Source organism: Lissotriton vulgaris, chromosome 5 (assembly GCF_964263255.1).
Source record: "Lissotriton vulgaris chromosome 5, aLisVul1.2, whole genome shotgun sequence".
NCBI classification, from domain to species: domain Eukaryota; kingdom Metazoa; phylum Chordata; class Amphibia; order Caudata; family Salamandridae; genus Lissotriton; species Lissotriton vulgaris.
This window is the reverse complement of record NC_141693.1, coordinates 1013680126-1013701045: the sequence shown is the minus strand read 5'-3', so window position 1 is coordinate 1013701045 and position 20920 is coordinate 1013680126. Positions and strand designations below refer to the sequence as shown.

Sequence of the window (20920 nt, the reverse complement as noted above, 5' to 3'; positions counted from 1 at the left end):
GATCATCAAGCATTGCTCACTATTTTTGGAAATCTGAAAGCCAAGATGCCCTTTGCATGAAGAGGTCGGGGTTGTGTCTACAGGAGTATGATTACACTATTAGGCACAAACCTGGAAAATATCAAAACACCGCAGACTACTTTTCACGGGTGCTGCTACAGCGTTCTACCACAATGTCCAGAGCGGCTGAGGCTTACATCAATTTCACATTAAAGTCAAGTCTGTTGAACGGATTCTGCCAGATACTATTATGGACAAAAACGTGCTTAAGCTCAGGGAAATAATTACAACACTATCATGGAAGAAGCATACTCGACCTCTTACGGATGATGTTGAGTACCAGAAGTTCAAAAATGTTCACAAAGAACTTTCTGTTACACATGATGGTGTCATATTAAAGGGGGCCAGCATAGTTATCCCTGAAAGTCTGAGACAGCAAGGTATTGAACTAGCACATGAAGGGAACCATGGTATTGCTGCAACTAAACGAGCCCTCAAGGATCAAGTGTGGTTCCCGCAGCTTGACAAATGAGTTCAAAGGGAGCTTAAAGCTTGTCATCTCGGCAACTGCTTGTCTCCAGCACCCATTGAACATGTCTGATCTACCTAAGTGAACTTGATAGATGATTTCTGTTAATGTCCCTCTACTTCTCAACAATGGACACCATCTCTTGGTAGTTGTCAATGAGTATTCACGTTTTCATCTGGTGGAAGATTTATCATCAACCATACATGGCCAAGTCATCAAAAGGCTGGAAGACATTTTCACAACATGGGGTGTTCCCTCCATTTCCAAATTTGACAACGGTCCATCCTTCAATTGCAGAGAGTTCAAAGACTTTCTTAAATGTTTGAACTTCAAACATCAGAAAAGTACACTTTTTCTGGCTACAGGCAAATGATGTTGTGGAAGATTTATCAGTACTTTGAAAAGGGTGGTTCAATGTGCTGCTCTGGAGGGCCTCAACCTCAAATCTGTTCTACACCCAGCCCTTCCAGCTTACCATTCCACTTCTCATTCCACGACTGGAGAAAGTTCTGCCACCTTGCTGTTTGGGAGAGCTTTTGGAATGAAAATGCCTCAATGGTCATTCAATAGACCCTGATGAGATTTGTGCCACTGACACCTCTTGGGAATGCAAAATGAAAGCCCATGCCGATAAGCACCTGTGAGATTTTGGCCTGGTATATGCTGTTCACTGATTAAAGTGATTAAACAACAGGGGGTGGTGATGGACAGAGTTTCTGAATTAAGCAGAATACTCTCACCCAGTCAAGAGATCAGGGCTTAATCCAACACCGTTTTTTAGCTCACTGCACCATCCCAGCTACAGAACCTGGCTATATGCAAATTAGTCTGTCCCTGGCCCAGTGCATCATGGGAACAGGGCAAACCAAACTACCAAGCCAATTCTTTCACTGGGAAGGAAACAAGCTACCGGGGACCGGTTTCTGGCATTTCAGCCGTCTTCGGCCCGGCTTGCTTGAATCCTGATGGTGCAATGAGCAAGGGACTCACGTCTGAGTATACCCTTCCACGCTTATGGTGGACAAAATAATTAAACAACAGGGGGTGGTGATGGACAGAGTTTCTGAATTAAGCAGAATACTCTCACCCAGTCAAGAGATCAGGGCTTAATCCAACACCGTTTTTTAGCTCACTGCACCATCCCAGCTACAGAACCTGGCTATATGCAAATTAGTCTGTCCCTGGCCCAGTGCATCATGGGAACAGGGCAAACCAAACTACCAAGCCAATTCTTTCACTGGGAAGGAAACAAGCTACCGGGGACCGGTTTCTGGCATTTCAGCCGTCTTCGGCCCGGCTTGCTTGAATCCTGATGGTGCAATGAGCAAGGGACTCACGTCTGAGTATGCCCTTCCACGCTTATGGTGGACAAAATAATTAAACAACAGGGGGTGGTGATGGACAGAGTTTCTGAATTAAGCAGAATACTCTCACCCAGTCAAGAGATCAGGGCTTAATCCAACACCGTTTTTTAGCTCACTGCACCATCCCAGCTACAGAACCTGGCTATATGCAAATTAGTCTGTCCCTGGCCCAGTGCATCATGGGAACAGGGCAAACCAAACAACCAAGCCAATTCTTTCACTGGGAAGGAAACAAGCTACCGGGGACCGGTTTCTGGCATTTCAGCCGTCTTCGGCCCGGCTTGCTTGAATCCTGATGGTGCAATGAGCAAGGGACTCACGACTGAGTATACCCTTCCACGCTTATGGTGGACAAAATAATTAAACAACAGGGGGTGGTGATGGACAGAGTTTCTGAATTAAGCAGAATACTCTCACCCAGTCAAGAGATCAGGGCTTAATCCAACACCGTTTTTTAGCTCACTGCACCATCCCAGCTACAGAACCTGGCTATATGCAAATTAGCCTGTCCCTGGCCCAGTGCATCATGGGAACAGGGCAAACCAAACTACCATGCCAATTCTTTCACTGGGAAGGAAACAAGCTACCGGGGACCGGTTTCTGGCATTTCAGCCGTCTTTGGCCCGGCTTGCTTGAATCCTGATGGTGCAATGAGCAAGGGACTCACGTCTGAGTATACCCTTCCACGCTTATGGTGGACAAAATAATTAAACAACAGGGGGTGGTGATGGACAGAGTTTCTGAATTAAGCAGAATACTCTCACCCAGTCAAGAGATCAGGGCTTAATCCAACACCGTTTTTTAGCTCACTGCACCATCCCAGCTACAGAACCTGGCTATATGCAAATTAGTCTGTCCCTGGCCCAGTGCATCATGGGAACAGGGCAAACCAAACTACCAAGCCAATTCTTTCACTGGGAAGGAAACAAGCTACCGGGGACCGGTTTCTGGCATTTCAGCCGTCTTCGGCCCGGCTTGCTTGAATCCTGATGGTGCAATGAGCAAGGGACTCACGTCTGAGTATACCCTTCCACGCTTATGGTGGACAAAATAATTAAACAACAGGGGGTGGTGATGGACAGAGTTTCTGAATTAAGCAGAATACTCTCACCCAGTCAAGAGATCAGGGCTTAATCCAACACCGTTTTTTAGCTCACTGCACCATCCCAGCTACAGAACCTGGCTATATGCAAATTAGTCTGTCCCTGGCCCAGTGCATCATGGGAACAGGGCAAACCAAACTACCAAGCCAATTCTTTCACTGGGAAGGAAACAAGCTACCGGGGACCGGTTTCTGGCATTTCAGCCGTCTTTGGCCCGGCTTGCTTGAATCCTGATGGTGCAATGAGCAAGGGACTCACGTCTGAGTATACCCTTCCACGCTTATGGTGGACAAAATAATTAAACAACAGGGGGTGGTGATGGACAGAGTTTCTGAATTAAGCAGAATACTCTCACCCAGTCAAGAGATCAGGGCTTAATCCAACACCGTTTTTTAGCTCACTGCACCATCCCAGCTACAGAACCTGGCTATATGCAAATTAGTCTGTCCCTGGCCCAGTGCATCATGGGAACAGGGCAAACCAAACTACCAAGCCAATTCTTTCACTGGGAAGGAAACAAGCTACCGGGGACCGGTTTCTGGCATTTCAGCCGTCTTCGGCCCGGCTTGCTTGAATCCTGATGGTGCAATGAGCAAGGGACTCACGTCTGAGTATACCCTTCCACGCTTATGGTGGACAAAATAATTAAACAACAGGGGGTGGTGATGGACAGAGTTTCTGAATTAAGCAGAATACTCTCACCCAGTCAAGAGATCAGGGCTTAATCCAACACCGTTTTTTAGCTCACTGCACCATCCCAGCTACAGAACCTGGCTATATGCAAATTAGTCTGTCCCTGGCCCAGTGCATCATGGGAACAGGGCAAACCAAACTACCAAGCCAATTCTTTCACTGGGAAGGAAACAAGCTACCGGGGACCGGTTTCTGGCATTTCAGCCGTCTTCGGCCCGGCTTGCTTGAATCCTGATGGTGCAATGAGCAAGGGACTCACGTCTGAGTATACCCTTCCACGCTTATGGTGGACAAAATAATTAAACAACAGGGGGTGGTGATGGACAGAGTTTCTGAATTAAGCAGAATACTCTCACCCAGTCAAGAGATCAGGGCTTAATCCAACACCGTTTTTTAGCTCACTGCACCATCCCAGCTACAGAACCTGGCTATATGCAAATTAGTCTGTCCCTGGCCCAGTGCATCATGGGAACAGGGCAAACCAAACTACCAAGCCAATTCTTTCACTGGGAAGGAAACAAGCTACCGGGGACCGGTTTCTGGCATTTCAGCCGTCTTCGGCCCGGCTTGCTTGAATCCTGATGGTGCAATGAGCAAGGGACTCATGTCTGAGTATACCCTTCCACGCTTATGGTGGACAAAATAATTAAACAACAGGGGGTGGTGATGGACAGAGTTTCTGAATTAAGCAGAATACTCTCACCCAGTCAAGAGATCAGGGCTTAATCCAACACCGTTTTTTAGCTCACTGCACCATCCCAGCTACAGAACCTGGCTATATGCAAATTAGTCTGTCCCTGGCCCAGTGCATCATGGGAACAGGGCAAACCAAACTACCAAGCCAATTCTTTCACTGGGAAGGAAACAAGCTACCGGGGACCGGTTTCTGGCATTTCAGCCGTCTTTGGCCCGGCTTGCTTGAATCCTGATGGTGCAATGAGCAAGGGGCTCACGTCTGAGTATACCCTTCCACGCTTATGGTGGACAAAATAATTAAACAACAGGGGGTGGTGATGGACAGAGTTTCTGAATTAAGCAGAATACTCTCACCCAGTCAAGAGATCAGGGCTTAATCCAACACCGTTTTTTAGCTCACTGCACCATCCCAGCTACAGAACCTGGCTATATGCAAATTAGTCTGTCCCTGGCCCAGTGCATCATGGGAACAGGGCAAACCAAACTACCAAGCCAATTCTTTCACTGGGAAGGAAACAAGCTACCGGGGACCGGTTTCTGGCATTTCAGCCGTCTTCGGCCCGGCTTGCTTGAATCCTGATGGTGCAATGAGCAAGGGACTCACGTCTGAGTATACCCTTCCACGCTTATGGTGGACAAAATAATTAAACAACAGGGGGTGGTGATGGACAGAGTTTCTGAATTAAGCAGAATACTCTCACCCAGTCAAGAGATCAGGGCTTAATCCAACACCGTTTTTTAGCTCACTGCACCATCCCAGCTACAGAACCTGGCTATATGCAAATTAGTCTGTCCCTGGCCCAGTGCATCATGGGAACAGGGCAAACCAAACTACCAAGCCAATTCTTTCACTGGGAAGGAAACAAGCTACCGGGGACCGGTTTCTGGCATTTCAGCCGTCTTCGGCCCGGCTTGCTTGAATCCTGATGGTGCAATGAGCAAGGGACTCACGTCTGAGTATACCCTTCCACGCTTATGGTGGACAAAATAATTAAACAACAGGGGGTGGTGATGGACAGAGTTTCTGAATTAAGCAGAATACTCTCACCCAGTCAAGAGATCAGGGCTTAATCCAACACCGTTTTTTAGCTCACTGCACCATCCCAGCTACAGAACCTGGCTATATGCAAATTAGTCTGTCCCTGGCCCAGTGCATCATGGGAACAGGGCAAACCAAACTACCAAGCCAATTCTTTCACTGGGAAGGAAACAAGCTACCGGGGACCGGTTTCTGGCATTTCAGCCGTCTTCGGCCCGGCTTGCTTGAATCCTGATGGTGCAATGAGCAAGGGACTCACGTCTGAGTATACCCTTCCACGCTTATGGTGGACAAAATAATTAAACAACAGGGGGTGGTGATGGACAGAGTTTCTGAATTAAGCAGAATACTCTCACCCAGTCAAGAGATCAGGGCTTAATCCAACACCGTTTTTTAGCTCACTGCACCATCCCAGCTACAGAACCTGGCTATATGCAAATTAGTCTGTCCCTGGCCCAGTGCATCATGGGAACAGGGCAAACCAAACTACCAAGCCAATTCTTTCACTGGGAAGGAAACAAGCTACCGGGGACCGGTTTCTGGCATTTCAGCCGTCTTCGGCCCGGCTTGCTTGAATCCTGATGGTGCAATGAGCAAGGGACTCATGTCTGAGTATACCCTTCCACGCTTATGGTGGACAAAATAATTAAACAACAGGGGGTGGTGATGGACAGAGTTTCTGAATTAAGCAGAATACTCTCACCCAGTCAAGAGATCAGGGCTTAATCCAACACCGTTTTTTAGCTCACTGCACCATCCCAGCTACAGAACCTGGCTATATGCAAATTAGTCTGTCCCTGGCCCAGTGCATCATGGGAACAGGGCAAACCAAACTACCAAGCCAATTCTTTCACTGGGAAGGAAACAAGCTACCGGGGACCGGTTTCTGGCATTTCAGCCGTCTTCGGCCCGGCTTGCTTGAATCCTGATGGTGCAATGAGCAAGGGACTCACGTCTGAGTATACCCTTCCACGCTTATGGTGGACAAAATAATTAAACAACAGGGGGTGGTGATGGACAGAGTTTCTGAATTAAGCAGAATACTCTCACCCAGTCAAGAGATCAGGGCTTAATCCAACACCGTTTTTTAGCTCACTGCACCATCCCAGCTACAGAACCTGGCTATATGCAAATTAGTCTGTCCCTGGCCCAGTGCATCATGGGAACAGGGCAAACCAAACTACCAAGCCAATTCTTTCACTGGGAAGGAAACAAGCTACCGGGGACCGGTTTCTGGCATTTCAGCCGTCTTCGGCCCGGCTTGCTTGAATCCTGATGGTGCAATGAGCAAGGGACTCACGTCTGAGTATACCCTTCCACGCTTATGGTGGACAAAATAATTAAACAACAGGGGGTGGTGATGGACAGAGTTTCTGAATTAAGCAGAATACTCTCACCCAGTCAAGAGATCAGGGCTTAATCCAACACCGTTTTTTAGCTCACTGCACCATCCCAGCTACAGAACCTGGCTATATGCAAATTAGTCTGTCCCTGGCCCAGTGCATCATGGGAACAGGGCAAACCAAACTACCAAGCCAATTCTTTCACTGGGAAGGAAACAAGCTACCGGGGACCGGTTTCTGGCATTTCAGCCGTCTTCGGCCCGGCTTGCTTGAATCCTGATGGTGCAATGAGCAAGGGACTCACGTCTGAGTATACCCTTCCACGCTTATGGTGGACAAAATAATTAAACAACAGGGGGTGGTGATGGACAGAGTTTCTGAATTAAGCAGAATACTCTCACCCAGTCAAGAGATCAGGGCTTAATCCAACACCGTTTTTTAGCTCACTGCACCATCCCAGCTACAGAACCTGGCTATATGCAAATTAGTCTGTCCCTGGCCCAGTGCATCATGGGAACAGGGCAAACCAAACTACCAAGCCAATTCTTTCACTGGGAAGGAAACAAGCTACCGGGGACCGGTTTCTGGCATTTCAGCCGTCTTCGGCCCGGCTTGCTTGAATCCTGATGGTGCAATGAGCAAGGGACTCACGTCTGAGTATACCCTTCCACGCTTATGGTGGACAAAATAATTAAACAACAGGGGGTGGTGATGGACAGAGTTTCTGAATTAAGCAGAATACTCTCACCCAGTCAAGAGATCAGGGCTTAATCCAACACCGTTTTTTAGCTCACTGCACCATCCCAGCTACAGAACCTGGCTATATGCAAATTAGTCTTTCCCTGGCCCAGTGCATCATGGGAACGCTGGGTATGCCCAGACGTGGGTCCCAGGCACTCCACACCACTTGGAGTCAAGCTAGCCGGGCTGATGAGAGGTGTTACCTCGAAACCGGTCCGGTCCTCGGATGCTTGATTCCGTTCTGGGAAGGACATGGCTTTTTGTAGTTCGGACTGGACTGTTCCCATGGGGCAACAGGGTCAGAGCTGATTTGCATATCGCCATTGTCTAACCCAGGGTGGTGTGGAGTGCAAAAAAACGATGGATTTGGGCCCAGATCTTTTGACTGGGGGAGTGTGTGACATTGATCCACATTCAGTCCATCACTTGTTGTTTTTGCAATTGCCGCCCTAAGTGCGCTGGGTATGCCCAGACGTGGGTCCCAGGCACTCCACACCACTTGGAGTCAAGCTAGCCGGGCTGATGAGAGGTGTTACCTCGAAACCGGTCCGGTCCTCGGATGCTTGATTCCGTTCTGGGAAGGACATGGCTTTTTGTAGTTCGGACTGGACTGTTCCCATGGGGCAACAGGGTCAGAGCTGATTTGCATATCGCCATTGTCTAACCCAGGGTGGTGTGGAGTGCAAAAAAACGATGGATTTGGGCCCAGATCTTTTGACTGGGGGAGTGTGTGACATTGATCCACATTCAGTCCATCACTTGTTGTTTTTGCAATTGCCGCCCTAAGTGCGCTGGGTATGCCCAGACGTGGGTCCCAGGCACTCCACACCACTTGGAGTCAAGCTAGCCGGGCTGATGAGAGGTGTTACCTCGAAACCGGTCCGGTCCTCGGATGCTTGATTCCGTTCTGGGAAGGACATGGCTTTTTGTAGTTCGGACTGGACTGTTCCCATGGGGCAACAGGGTCAGAGCTGATTTGCATATCGCCATTGTCTAACCCAGGGTGGTGTGGAGTGCAAAAAAACGATGGATTTGGGCCCAGATCTTTTGACTGGGGGAGTGTGTGACATTGATCCACATTCAGTCCATCACTTGTTGTTTTTGCCACTGATTAAAGTGGGCACCCTGCACCAGTCCAGACAACCCTTATGGTGATATAAGAGGTCTCAGACAACCTTATAAAGCTATCCATGTGGTAGGTATGGAGAGCAGCCTGCAGAATGCAATCTTATAGTATAGATTAAATGACAAGAGAACCACACAATAGTTTAAAAAATGTTTTATTATATAACACTATCTAGTATGTTACAGTATCTCCTACACGGAGATAGACTCAAAACACCTAATACTTAAGTAAAGAAACGACAGTAAATAGCACTAATACACAGTGGCCAAGGGGGCAAACCATATAATAAAAAAGTGGTATAAGAACCACGACTCGGGTCAGGATGATGTTGAGAGGACGTACAGTCACTGGCACCTCAAGGAACCACCCAAGGTGAGTAGATAGGGACCCCACGGAGGACAGGTGCAGTGTGGGAACACGACGCAGTGCTCCGTACAACTCTATGTGAAAGCCGCGGTTAGAGTTTTAGAGATTAAGGACCCTTCCCAGTGGAAGACAGAAGGTTGGAGAGCCACCCCACCCGTGGATACCGAAGTAGCCAAGTTACTTAACCCAGGTGAGCTGGGTGCATATGTGTGAAGTGGTGTTGGAAATCGCTGTCGACCCCAATGGGGGACTTCGAAGTGCTGGAAGGGAGAAAATGTCTGATGGAATCCAAACATGAATTCTACTTGCAGAGTACCTGAAAGCAGAGGGGACAGATTCTGGGTCACTTGGGGTTGACCAGGAGCTCGATAGACGAATGCCCACCGATGTCGGGTGCTTCACGATAGTTGATGGGGACCTTGACTCTACAGCTACTGGGACCAGACAATGTCGAGGACAACCAGGAGCCAGATACGAGCTGTCCCCTGAAGAATGTCAAGGACTGAGGGGTCAGTGTCCAAAGGGAACACAAACAACCCTTGGCAACAGCAACCCACGCAGAAGGTCAAGTAAGTGAACAGTTCGGACCAGTAAGGTCCAGGAACTCACTACACACAGGGGAGTCAGGGTAAGCCTGGAGCAAGCAGGCACAGGAGTTGCAAGAGGACCTCGAGCAGCTGCACAAAACAACAAGCCATGGAGCACTCGGTGCGAGGTGGATGAAGATCTTTGTGCAGAAACTTGCCAGAGGTTGAGGCTACTCGGACCCAATACACTTGTTAAGGAATTGCCAACATGCACATGCACTTGCATTCCCCACAAGGGATTCTGACCTCAAATTTGGTTAGAGGGCAGCTTTGGCCTCAAGGGATGTAGAACCCCACCTCTTGTATTGCTGAGCCGTTCGGAATCCGTAGGAGCTCAGGATCAACAGACCAGTCAGCAGTTAAGCAGCGCCTGCAAATGCAGGGGAGTGACTCCTTTACTCCAAGGGAGATTATCTTCAGTTGTCTTTGATACTCCACAGTTCCTGCACGGATTCTGTATGGTGCACAGGCACCAACAATGCAGCAGACTGAGCGGGAGATGGAGTCAGGACCAAACAAAGTCCAGCAAATTACAGAGTGCCCAGATGGCTGAAGTGCATTGGTTTCAGGTTAGAATCTTGTCCACTATGAATCTAAGGTCCTACAGCCAGGTAAGCCCTTAAGTACCCACAGGAAAGAGTTGGAAAGATTCAGGGGATCATTCCAGGGGAGGGTCTGGACAGGGGGGGAGGTTACTCCCATGTCCTTTGTCCAGTTTCGTGCCAGAGTGGGAGCCAACGGGTCCCAGTACTTGTTTGAACTGGTCTATGCACAGGGACACCAAATGTGCCCCTCATGCAGACTTTCAGTCTCTGGCAAGTGCACCCACCCATCCCTAATACAATAAATCTTGTCTGGGAGGTGGTCACACCTCCCTGTGACAGGATGCTTATTGTTCTCCCTTACCCTATTTGAGCTTGGCTCAGCAGCAAGAGGGCAGAAATGTGTCTCTGGTCGGCAGTAACCATTTTGTGCTTTCCAGAACTAGAAGGCTGGTACCGGGAACACCAGGAGCCCCACGAAGCCCACTTCTAAGGGGTGAAATCCTACCTCCCACACCAGTTACCGGTGTGGGGATATGATTCCAACATGTTTGACACCAAACATGATAGGGTTTGTTTCAGCCGCTTTAGGGTTGGTCATCACACGGTCCCCTCTACATGTTGCAAATGTAAATGTAAATGTCCAATATTTGTAAAGCGCGAACAATTACCCGAAGGAGTCAAGGTGCTTGGGGGCCGTCGGGAAGATTAAGCAAGCTATTGCCCAGAGTCACATGGTGCTGGGCAGACCCCTGCCGCCGGAGCCGGGGATCAAACCGTGATCCCCAGTGTCCATCGTCAGTCACCCTGGCCGCTGCACCACACCTCTTCCACAAGGCTTCCTCTTCCTGTTGTATAAGGCTGCTTCACTGACAACCTGAAGGAATGGACTCCGTAGATTGCAGAGTTGTCCTGCTCATTCAGTGGTACCCTCTCACTTAGAATCAAGCACCTGGCCTTCAGGATTGTAAAGGCCTGCTATAGGGGTGACTTATAGGTTTTAAGTGCAGTGACTCTTCGATATAGTAAACCTGTATCTTAAGTAAATGGTGCATGTACCAACTTACACAGGCTGCAATGGTAGGCCTGTAGTTCCATTTTTCATGGCCTTTCTTGAGCGGCAAAATACATGCTTCAGCCCATGGGAGACCTCTGGGGTACCTGTGCCCTGGGTACATGTGTACCATATACTAGGGACTCATAAGGGTATCCCAGTATCCAATCTGGAGTGTACCTAAGTACATAACATAACAGTTTAGGGAGACAGCAGATAGACTGGGGTCCTGATTAGCAGGATCCCAGTCAGACTAGTCTGAAACAGTATTACATTTAGCAAAATGTGGGGGGAACCATAAGAAGCAGATCCTTCTTTATACACCATACCCCTACCGCCAAACATGAGGAGATGAGACTAACCTTGCCCAGTTGAGTCTTCATTTTCTAAGTGGAAATATCTGGAAAGTCCATCTTCATTGGTATGGTTACTCCCAGGTCTATGTTCCACTATATAGTCCATCCCCTGTAGGGAAATGGACCACCTCAAAAGTTTGGGGTTTTTACCCTTCATCTGTTTTAGCCATAAGAGGGGCTTGTGGTCTGTCTGAACAATGAAGTTAGTGCCAAACAAGTATGGGCTCTACTTCTTCTGGGCCCAGACCACAGCAAAGGCTTCCCTCTCTATAGATGACCATTGTTTCTCTCTGGGGGTCAACCTTCTGCTAATAAAAGCTACTGGTTGATCCTGACCCTCTGCATTTAGTTGTGACAACACAACCCCTACCCCCAACTCAGATGCATCTGTTTGGACAATAAATTGCTTGGAGTAGTCAGAACTCTGCAGAATGGGATCCGTGCATGTTGCCTGCATGAGATCATCAAATGCCTTCTAACAGCTAACTGTCCACTGAACTTTCTTGGGCATTTTCTTAGATGTGAGAAAATTCAAGGGAGTTACTACAGAGCCATATCCTTTTACAAATCTCCTGTAGTACCCAGTCAGGCCCAAGAAAGCTCTGACCTGAGCCTGGGTAGTTGAAGCAACCCAGTCCATTATGGTCTGGATTTTGCTCTGTAATGGTTGAACCAAGCCTCCAACTACAAGGAGGGCCCAGGTACACAACCTTGCTTTGCCATATCTGGCACTTATTAGCCTTGTTAGTGAGGCCTGCTATCTACAGAGCCTCCAAAACATTCTTCAGGTGTACCAGGTGATCCTCCTAGGTGGAGCTAAAGACAACTATATCATCAAGATAGGCTGCACTATAGGTCTCCAAACATGTGAGAACTTTGTTCACCAGCCCCTGGAATGTGGCAGATGGATTCTTCAAACCAAAGGGCATCACAGTAAACTGGTAATGCCCACTAGGGGTTGAGAATGCTGTTTGGATTTGGCATCCTCAGATATTCTTATTTGCCAATAGCCAGCAGTTAGGTTGTCAAATGTGTTCAGAAACATGTCTGAGGCCAAAATATCAATAAGCTCATATACCCTAGGAATTGGGTGAGCATCAGGGCTAGTGACTGCATTGAGTCCCATGTAATCCACTCAAAACCTCATCTCTCTCTTACTACCCTGGGTGTGTCATTTAAGTACTAGGGCCACAGGGGTAGCCCAAGGGCTATCATAAGGCACAATAACTCCAAATTCTAGTATCTTTTGGATCTCTGTCCTGATGAAATTTCTTACATGGTCAGGCTGTCTGTAGATGTTGCTCTTGGCAGGTAGACTCTCACCTGTGTCTACTTTATGGGTGCACCAGGTGGTCCAAAGAGATCAAATGTATTGTATTGTATTGATTGAGGACCTTCCTACAACCAATCTGCTATTGATCAGCGAGGCTGTCTGCCAAGACTACACCATCAACTGACCCATCATCAGGGTTCTGTGAGAGGAGATCAGGGAGTGGTTCACTCTTTTTCACCTGTCCCCCATCAGTTGCCATGAGCAAGTCCATGTCAGCCCTGTACATAAAAGGTTTGAGCCTGTTCACATGGATCACTCTATGGGGGCTCCTAGGAGTGCTTAGGTCCACCAGGTAGGTGACCACACCTTTCTGCTCAATTATAGTATGGGGTCCACTCTACTTGTATTGGAGAGCTGCGGGGCGACAGGCTCCAGCACCCACACCTTCTGCCCTGGCTGGTAAACAGTCAGAATAGCCTACTGGTCATGCCAAGCTTTTTGCAATTCTTGACCTGCCTCAAGGTTTTTACTGGCCTTCTTCATGCACTCAGTCATACTGGAGCAGAGACCAAGTACATAGTCCACAATGTCTTGTTGGGGAGGTTTGAGAGGTAACTCCCATCCCTCCTTCACCAAACACAAGGGACCCCTACCTGGATGCCTAAACAGAAGTTCACAAGGGCTGCAGTCAAATCCCTTCTGTGGGACCTCTCTGTAGGCAAAGAGAAGGCAGGGCAAAAGAGCATCCCATTTTTGCCTACGCTTTTCTGGGTGACCCATGATCATGCCCTTGAGGGTTTTGTTTAACCTTTCAACTAACACATTGCATTGTGGGTGATAGGGTGTGGTGAACTTGTAGTTCACTCCACACTCCTTCCACATTGCAGTTTTATAACTTGACATGAAGTTTGCATCTCTGGGGAGAAGACACAGCCTTACCCCTCCTGTTCGTTCCCTTGGAAGGCCACTGGTCCATTGTTCCCGGATCCAGTGCCTGTTCGGTGGTTGACAGTTTGGCTTGTGACCTAGTCACAGTGAACACATCTGCATAGGTACCCAACATTGGTGCATGAGTCCTAAGTTCCACTTAAGCACAAGCTGAAGTTTCCAAATAATTGCCCAACACACACTCTTATGGTAGGTCTGAAGTTACTACAGCCTTTTTAGGGCCAGTTACCCCTCCTCAGCTGAAATTAGCAACTGCCAAGGAATGGTCAGTCCTGACATTGTTTGCATTGGTCACTTGGTACATTTATCCAAGTATGATTTTGTCAGGGGGCCACAAGATCTTCTGTCATCATAGTGACACTTGCCCCTGTGTCCTGGTATGCCATGGCCTCCTTACCATTTATCAAAGACTGCTGTCTGTATTTGCCCAGAGTACTGAGACTTACAATTAAGGCCGATAATAATACTTTATTTGATTTAAAACAAATCATAAAAGGGTGGACTTACCACCATGCAAGAGATATTTACATCATAAAAACAACACAAAATAAACTTTGAGTCGAGTTAAAAATTAATAACATGCTGTGCAAAAGTGGCGGAAAAAAAAAGATCTAAGAAGAGAAGAAAAAGTATAAAAGAATAATGGTTAATCAAACAAGAGGCTCGTTATTATTAACTTGTGCTGTGTAAAAACAACCATTGGAAAGAAGGGAGGAAGAGTCTGTGGTCTGCCAAAGCCTGACCTATTGTCCAGGAACCTCTTTGGATGGTGCTCTTTTTTCCAGCTCTATGGAGGCAAGGTTCAAAAATTTTATGGTTTTGCATGATAGTTCAATCCAAGACCCGCTTAGGCATCTTATCACCGCCGCCCTGCAAGTTCTCACCTGGGCTTCTCTTAAGGGAGATCGAAGGAGCGTTTTTCTTAGATTTTGGAGTGCCGGGCATATACATATGAGGTGCAGTAAAGACTCTGCACCGTTGCCGCATAGGCGGCAATCGGGAGTTGCCCACTGCCGTAGCCATTTGGGAGTGAGGTCTTTGGACGAGAAGCAGCCCAACCTTAGAAGGCTTAGTTTCCTTTTATAGTGGTCCCTGAAGCATTCTTTCAAATAATCCTGTGGTTTTAGGTGGGTATATGACGGCAAGACGATCCAGGCATGGCTTTTGTCAGCCACTGCTGCTTTGTCCATGAATAGTGATGATTGTTTGACTGCTTTCTTGGTTAGCAGTTTGAAGGCAGAATATGTCATGGGCAGACGCCAAGATTCATCTAGTTTTAATGCCTCCAGCGCTTTCCTCAAGATCTTGTATATTGAGTCTGGCTGCCCAGCCTGTTTTTCGACTTCTCACCAGCAAAGGTGGGCCAGGGATTCCTCTTCTGCCTCCCTCATGCGCCAATAATATTTGACGAGTGCTCCTTGTCTTGCTGGGAGCTGGTTAGTGAGACCGTACTCCAAACGGATTTGGGCTTGCGAAATGCGTCTCGGAATTGAGAAAAGAGCCTAGATTGAGCCTCATTGAGACGTTATTTATATGTGTATATATTTGTTCGTGCTGTTTATTTAACAGAGGGGTAGATGTAGTGTCCTGCCTGTGTTTATTGTGCATGAATTCTCTAGTGGTCCTCGGCAGACTCCTTACAAGTATTAATTAATCAGCTGGGAGTGGTTAATAAAGTTTGTGATGCAGTGAATTCATTTATTGGTTGTGTACTGAAGAATAAAGATGTGCAAACCAGAACTTTGTGTGTGGCATGAGCTGTTACATGCACACTAGCTGAAGAGGATACTACATTATGAACAATGCATTACTCTGATATAAGACAGTGAATCTTGATAGTAAATTGCAGTCTAAGTATTGACTCATTCATGACTTGTGACTCTTAAACTTGTACGAATATTAAGCGTCTGGTCTGTTGTCAAGGGTTATAATGTTGATAAAGGCCATACCCAAGTTATAGGCGGCTAGACCTGGGAAACATCCTTTACATTGCGGCGATTACATTGCGATGCATTTAGAACGCTGCCATTACAACGCAAGCGTTACATCGACTTGCGCTGGAGGGCGCTATAACCTAAGGAATAGTAAGATGTACTATCCCAACACCTTCTCTACTGTATGTAGACTGGTGTTGGAATAGTAAATCTTACTACTCCTAAGTCCAGCGCCCTCCAGCGCAAGTCGTTGTAACAACTTACGTTGTAAAAACTGCAATGTTACATAATGCAATCATTTTGACATTGTGACATCACATATTCGCTAGGCGTATAACAAGGGAAACAGCCTTTGACAACATTTATAGCCCAAAGCAGCAGGGACTGAATGTTATAAATTAAAAACGTAAAATCAGAAAGACAAACATTGAAATGTTGGAGCCGATGCTCTGCCCCCACCTTTGTAGGCCTTGAGCCAGTTCATTGTCCTCATTGCAGCACTCAACATTCCAGATCACTAATAAGAGAAACTTAATTTGCACAGACACCAAGCTATACATTGAGAGGCACAGCCTAAAGGATTGTCATGCCTGGTCACTGAACCTCGGAAATCTTCAGGTCTGATCTAATTTTGTGAGATGTTAGCCTGGCATATGATGTCCACTAGTTCTAGTGGGCACCTTGCACCAGTCTAATCGACCCTTATTGATGGTGGTTGTGAAGTCAACCTTCTAGAAAGCTATCCTAGTGGTTGCATGGACCAGCAGTCATCAGGCTAAGACTTCAGTGAGCGCATTAAGCCAGTTGTTTTACCAATTATAATACCTTAAGTACTAAATGAAAGGACACCACACAAGGTGTATATCAAATATATATATGTATTTATTCTAAACACAACCCCTCTGCACTCTTTATGAGGTCAGAGGTAAAAGTACAATACAAGTTACTTCATTAGCATACGATAAGTTTTGCCCCCTAGGGGCCTCACAAACCATATACTAAAATAGTTAAATTTTATAAATTAGAAAGCAGGCCTGGGGCCTGTGGAATTGCTGTGGCTACTCTAAACAACCAAAGGTTAGCAAGTAGCAGGCCCACTGGAGACGCATGCAGTGTCTAAACACAGCTGCTGGTTACCATTGACTTTCTATGGGAAAGGAACAAGTTACAAATTTACAATTTAAGGGTACTACCTGATGGACTACGATGGAACCCTTTTAGACTTGGACACTAGGAGGGCCAATACTCTTAAGACTACCAGAGTACTCGTGTTACCTCACCCATGGAAGCCGGGTGCATAGATGTCTTTTGATGTTCGGTTTCGTCGTCGATTTAGATAGAGAGCTGCATTGAAGTGCTGCAGGCGACCAGAGGAAAAGTGTCCAGGTTAATCCAAGGGTGAATCAAAGATCTGAAGAACCTGAAAGCAGAAAGGACAGAGTCTGAGTCACTTGCCAGTGACCAGGATAGCGATGGAAAGCTGCCAGACAATGTTGGGTGATTTCAGGTGAAAAGGTGAAGCTTGTCTCTTCAGCCACGAGGTCCAGGAGGTGTTGACAACAACCAGAAGCTGGATTCGAGCTGTCCCATAAAGGATCTAGTTGACTGCGGTATCAGTATCCGGGTTTGACCCAACAAGCCTTGGCAAATGCAATCCATGCAGAATGTCAAGATTGACTTTGTTGCAGATCAGCAAGGTTTGGAGTGCTTCTCCTTTGTAGAAAAGCTGGAGCAAACCAGGAGCAACCAGGAAAGCAAGTTTGATTCAAAATGAGTCTTCCAGGGGCTCACTAGCCAATGGAATAGGAACCGAGAAGACGCATCAAGCTGAAATGCAAAAGCAGGGCCCACAGGACACTTGTGGAGTGGGGGCCTCTGAGCTTGGGTGCAAATGGTGTTCGGGTCTGGGGCTTCAAGCACCCTAATGCACGACTTCAAGTTACCTCGTGAAGTGAGTGCAGCTTGCAAAATGCAGGATGTTCAGGAGTTCCGGTCCCACGTCTCTTGTGTCCGCCACGAGCCTCAGCTTTGCTGTGAGCGAAGATCAGGGTCAGAGATGTCTGGAAGTTTATGGTCTGTGTCGCAGATTCTTTGGGATCCAGCGGGAGCCTCAAAAATGCAGACTGGCAAAGTTGCTGTTGGTGCCTGTTTGAACAGGGTGGTCACTGCTTGACCACAAGGGAAATGTCTTCCATGTTCCAATCGAAATGGAATGTCGAAGGTCCAGGATATATGTTTCAGTTTTTCGTCAAGGGTAATCTAAAGTCCTAGGGACTGGGTTCCTACACTTATACTAAGTTTAGGGGCTGGACTACCTTTAAGGTCCCTCCTATGGGTGGACCTGGGAAGGGGGTGGTTACACCCCTTTCACTTTGTCCAGTTTTGCGCCAAAGCTGGGGCAAAGTGCCCCAGCAACCGGTTTGAAAAGGGAAATGCATGGAGCACCTAGTGTGCCCCAGGCAGTGTCTGGAAAGCATTCACTGAATGCAGCCCTCCCTGCCCCAATACACAAAAAGCCTGTCTGGGGAGGTGCCAGCACCTACTTGGACAGGAAACCTATCGTCCAGGCCTCCCCTGCCAGAGTTTCGTCCAGCAGCAGGAGGGCAGACTTGTGTCTGTGGCAGCAGAATCCATTTTGTGATGCTGAGGCTCTGTTTAACTGTAACCAGGTTACCAGTAACTACATGTCTTCTCCCTGTAGAAGGGTGGAATGCTACCCCCGCCACCAGAACTGGTGGGGGGGTAGTATTCCAAAGTGTTTGACACCTTACACGACATGTTTCGATAAAGCCAAACAAAGTTAGCATTAACCACGAGGATTATAATGCACTTAAGAGTTTATGGTATGGCTATATCATAGAACAGCTATAAGGAGATGGTTCCGAAAGCTGCAGAGGGGCTCAGCTCATGCTAGGGCACCCTCTTACCAAGCACTCTACCTCCAAGATTGTCGAGGTCTGCCTTAGGAGTGGCTTATAGGCGTATATGTGTCTATATAGGTATATAGATATAGGTATACTATATCTAAGTAAGGGGTGATTACACCACCTTACCCAGGCTGTGTGAACAGACCTGTGGTGTCAGTTTGGAAGGCAAACCAGGGTTGGCACAATACATGCTGCAGGCCCTGGTAGGTCTAGGGTGCACCTATGCCCTGGGTACCTAGGGTACACTATACAGGGGCTCACAAGGGTGACCCAGTAACCAATCTGGTATGTACCTAAAGTACATGGTATCAATTTAGAGAGAGAAGAGCTAGGCTAGGGGGCCTGATTAATAGTGCCATAGCCAGACTAAAGTCGAAAAACCAGAGAATCACAGCAAAAAGTGGGGGTAACCATAGGAAGTAGACCCTACTCTCCTACAGTTTGGAAAACTAAATTTTACTTAAAAATGATTTAAACACTTTGAATCAATCCAAAAAGAATCTTTCTGCTGAGTAAGTGTTGATATAATTAATTATACATATCAAATCGTTTTAATTTTGTTTTACTAATCCCTATATTTACACCCCGAGAGCAATCTAATCCAGGATGCACACCATGTAATATAAATTCCAAATATTAGTCCAATACTAAGTATAGCAAAAGAAAGAGGCTTGATTGTAAAACTTCTACACAAATCTCAACAACTGTGCTAGGTCCAATTATATTAAATGAGCACATCACCTTATAGCCTCTCATACCGAACACAAAGTACCATAATGATAATTCTACGGCAGGAGCAGAGGCGAGGATTAAGCTATCTAAAAAATAGAGTTATTAATGTTTTGTTGAACCCCAATAGCCTCTTGTGCATGCTAATTTGCCAACCGTGTTCACACAGAATTGCTTTATGCCCGTTTTGTTTATATTGTATACTATATTTGAATATGTGATTTTCAGGCCTTTCATTCGCAATGCGGTCCTCCAGCAGCCAGAGGACGCCTAATTGGCGGTGACTGGATGAAAAGCGCACTCCGCATTCCACGCATTAAACAAGGAGTCAGAGCTGCGCGCCGCAATGCTGGAGCCTTGCCATCTGGAGTGAGATGCCCTGCTCAGGGTCCTTACTGCTGGTTAGGCGAAGAATTCCTTACGCCCTGTCAAGGGTCTGTAGTGTGGACAGCACATGTGTGCCTGACGCTCCCCTAGGAGGGAGTCTGTATTTGTGTAGCAGGCCTCTGACCTGTTGGGACCCCCCTCCCAAAGTACCCCAATCTCTGTGTGCACCAGGGTTGTGTTGTCCTCAGGCTTTTGCCCAGTAAAGGTGAAGTTTGCTCCACACTAAAGTCAAGGCTGACACGAAGCCACCAGTAACTGACACAATTTCAGTGTCCATTTCCCCCAACACATTGTAGTTCACCCTCAGTGAAGGGCCTGCCCTATGCATAACATTGGGAGGGCTAGTGGGGTTTTCACCCAGGTATGGAGTCCTTCAATTACACCCAGGGGGAGGAGGATGCTCTGGGAGGGCTCCCTTAGGACGATGATTTCTATGATTCAGTAGTGGCATCGATCTATAGGGCAGTCTCGGACGCCATGGCACCATTGGAGGAGCGCCTCTCCTGCCAAATAGCGCTGGCCTGGGAAAAGATGACAGGGGTTGCTTCAGGCCCTGCAGCACCCCTGCTGTCCACTGAAACCCCCAGGCCCCGTATTTGAACCTGCTGCCATTAGCGAAGCATCTCCCCGAGGTGGGAGTAGATCTCAAAGCATTTGCCAGATTTCAGCAGCAATTCCTAGCCAGTAATTCCCCCCTGCCCCTCTGCCATCTTGGGACCCCGCTGGACTGTTTTCAAACACCCTGGCCCCAGAGTCCCCACCCGCTCCGGCTGACGAAGGCCCTTGGGACATGAATGATGATGTAGGCCCCTCTAGGCCCTGACCCCACTCTTTTAAGCACCTGGCTAACCTCCCCCCACCACTGACAGCCAAGGGCTCTACTGCAATATGTTTGACCAGGATAAGATCCTTCAATAGAGGTCTTTGAAAATGGGCTCCGTCGGAGAAGGTCACACAGTACGTGGCGGGCTGCATTCGGAAACCCTTGGAGAATAACTCACAGAACTGCCTAAGGGTCAAGTGTCCCTGCCCCTCCCTGGAGGGCAGAGCGGCACTGACACCCGACATAGACCCCTGGGTGGCCACCTTCTTACATAAATTCATTATGGACCCTAAGAAAGGGACAGACAGGTCCTGACGGGCTAGCCAGGACAAGCTTCTGGATTCCCTGGACCCATTAATG

General features: G+C 47.5%; 1 protein-coding gene across 1 annotated transcript in view; it reads left to right on the top strand.

The window, feature by feature from the left end:
• The first annotated feature begins 250 nt into the window (after positions 1 to 250).
• The window catches only part of LOC147711911 (uncharacterized), a 65354-nt gene continuing 44684 nt past the window's right edge, over positions 251 to 20920 (top strand). Inside the window, exons 1-2 of the mRNA XM_086919562.1 lie at positions 251 to 440; positions 9312 to 9509. Coding sequence (XP_086775688.1) covers positions 251 to 440; positions 9312 to 9509 — 388 coding nt within the window. The remainder of the gene's footprint in view (positions 441 to 9311; positions 9510 to 20920) is intronic.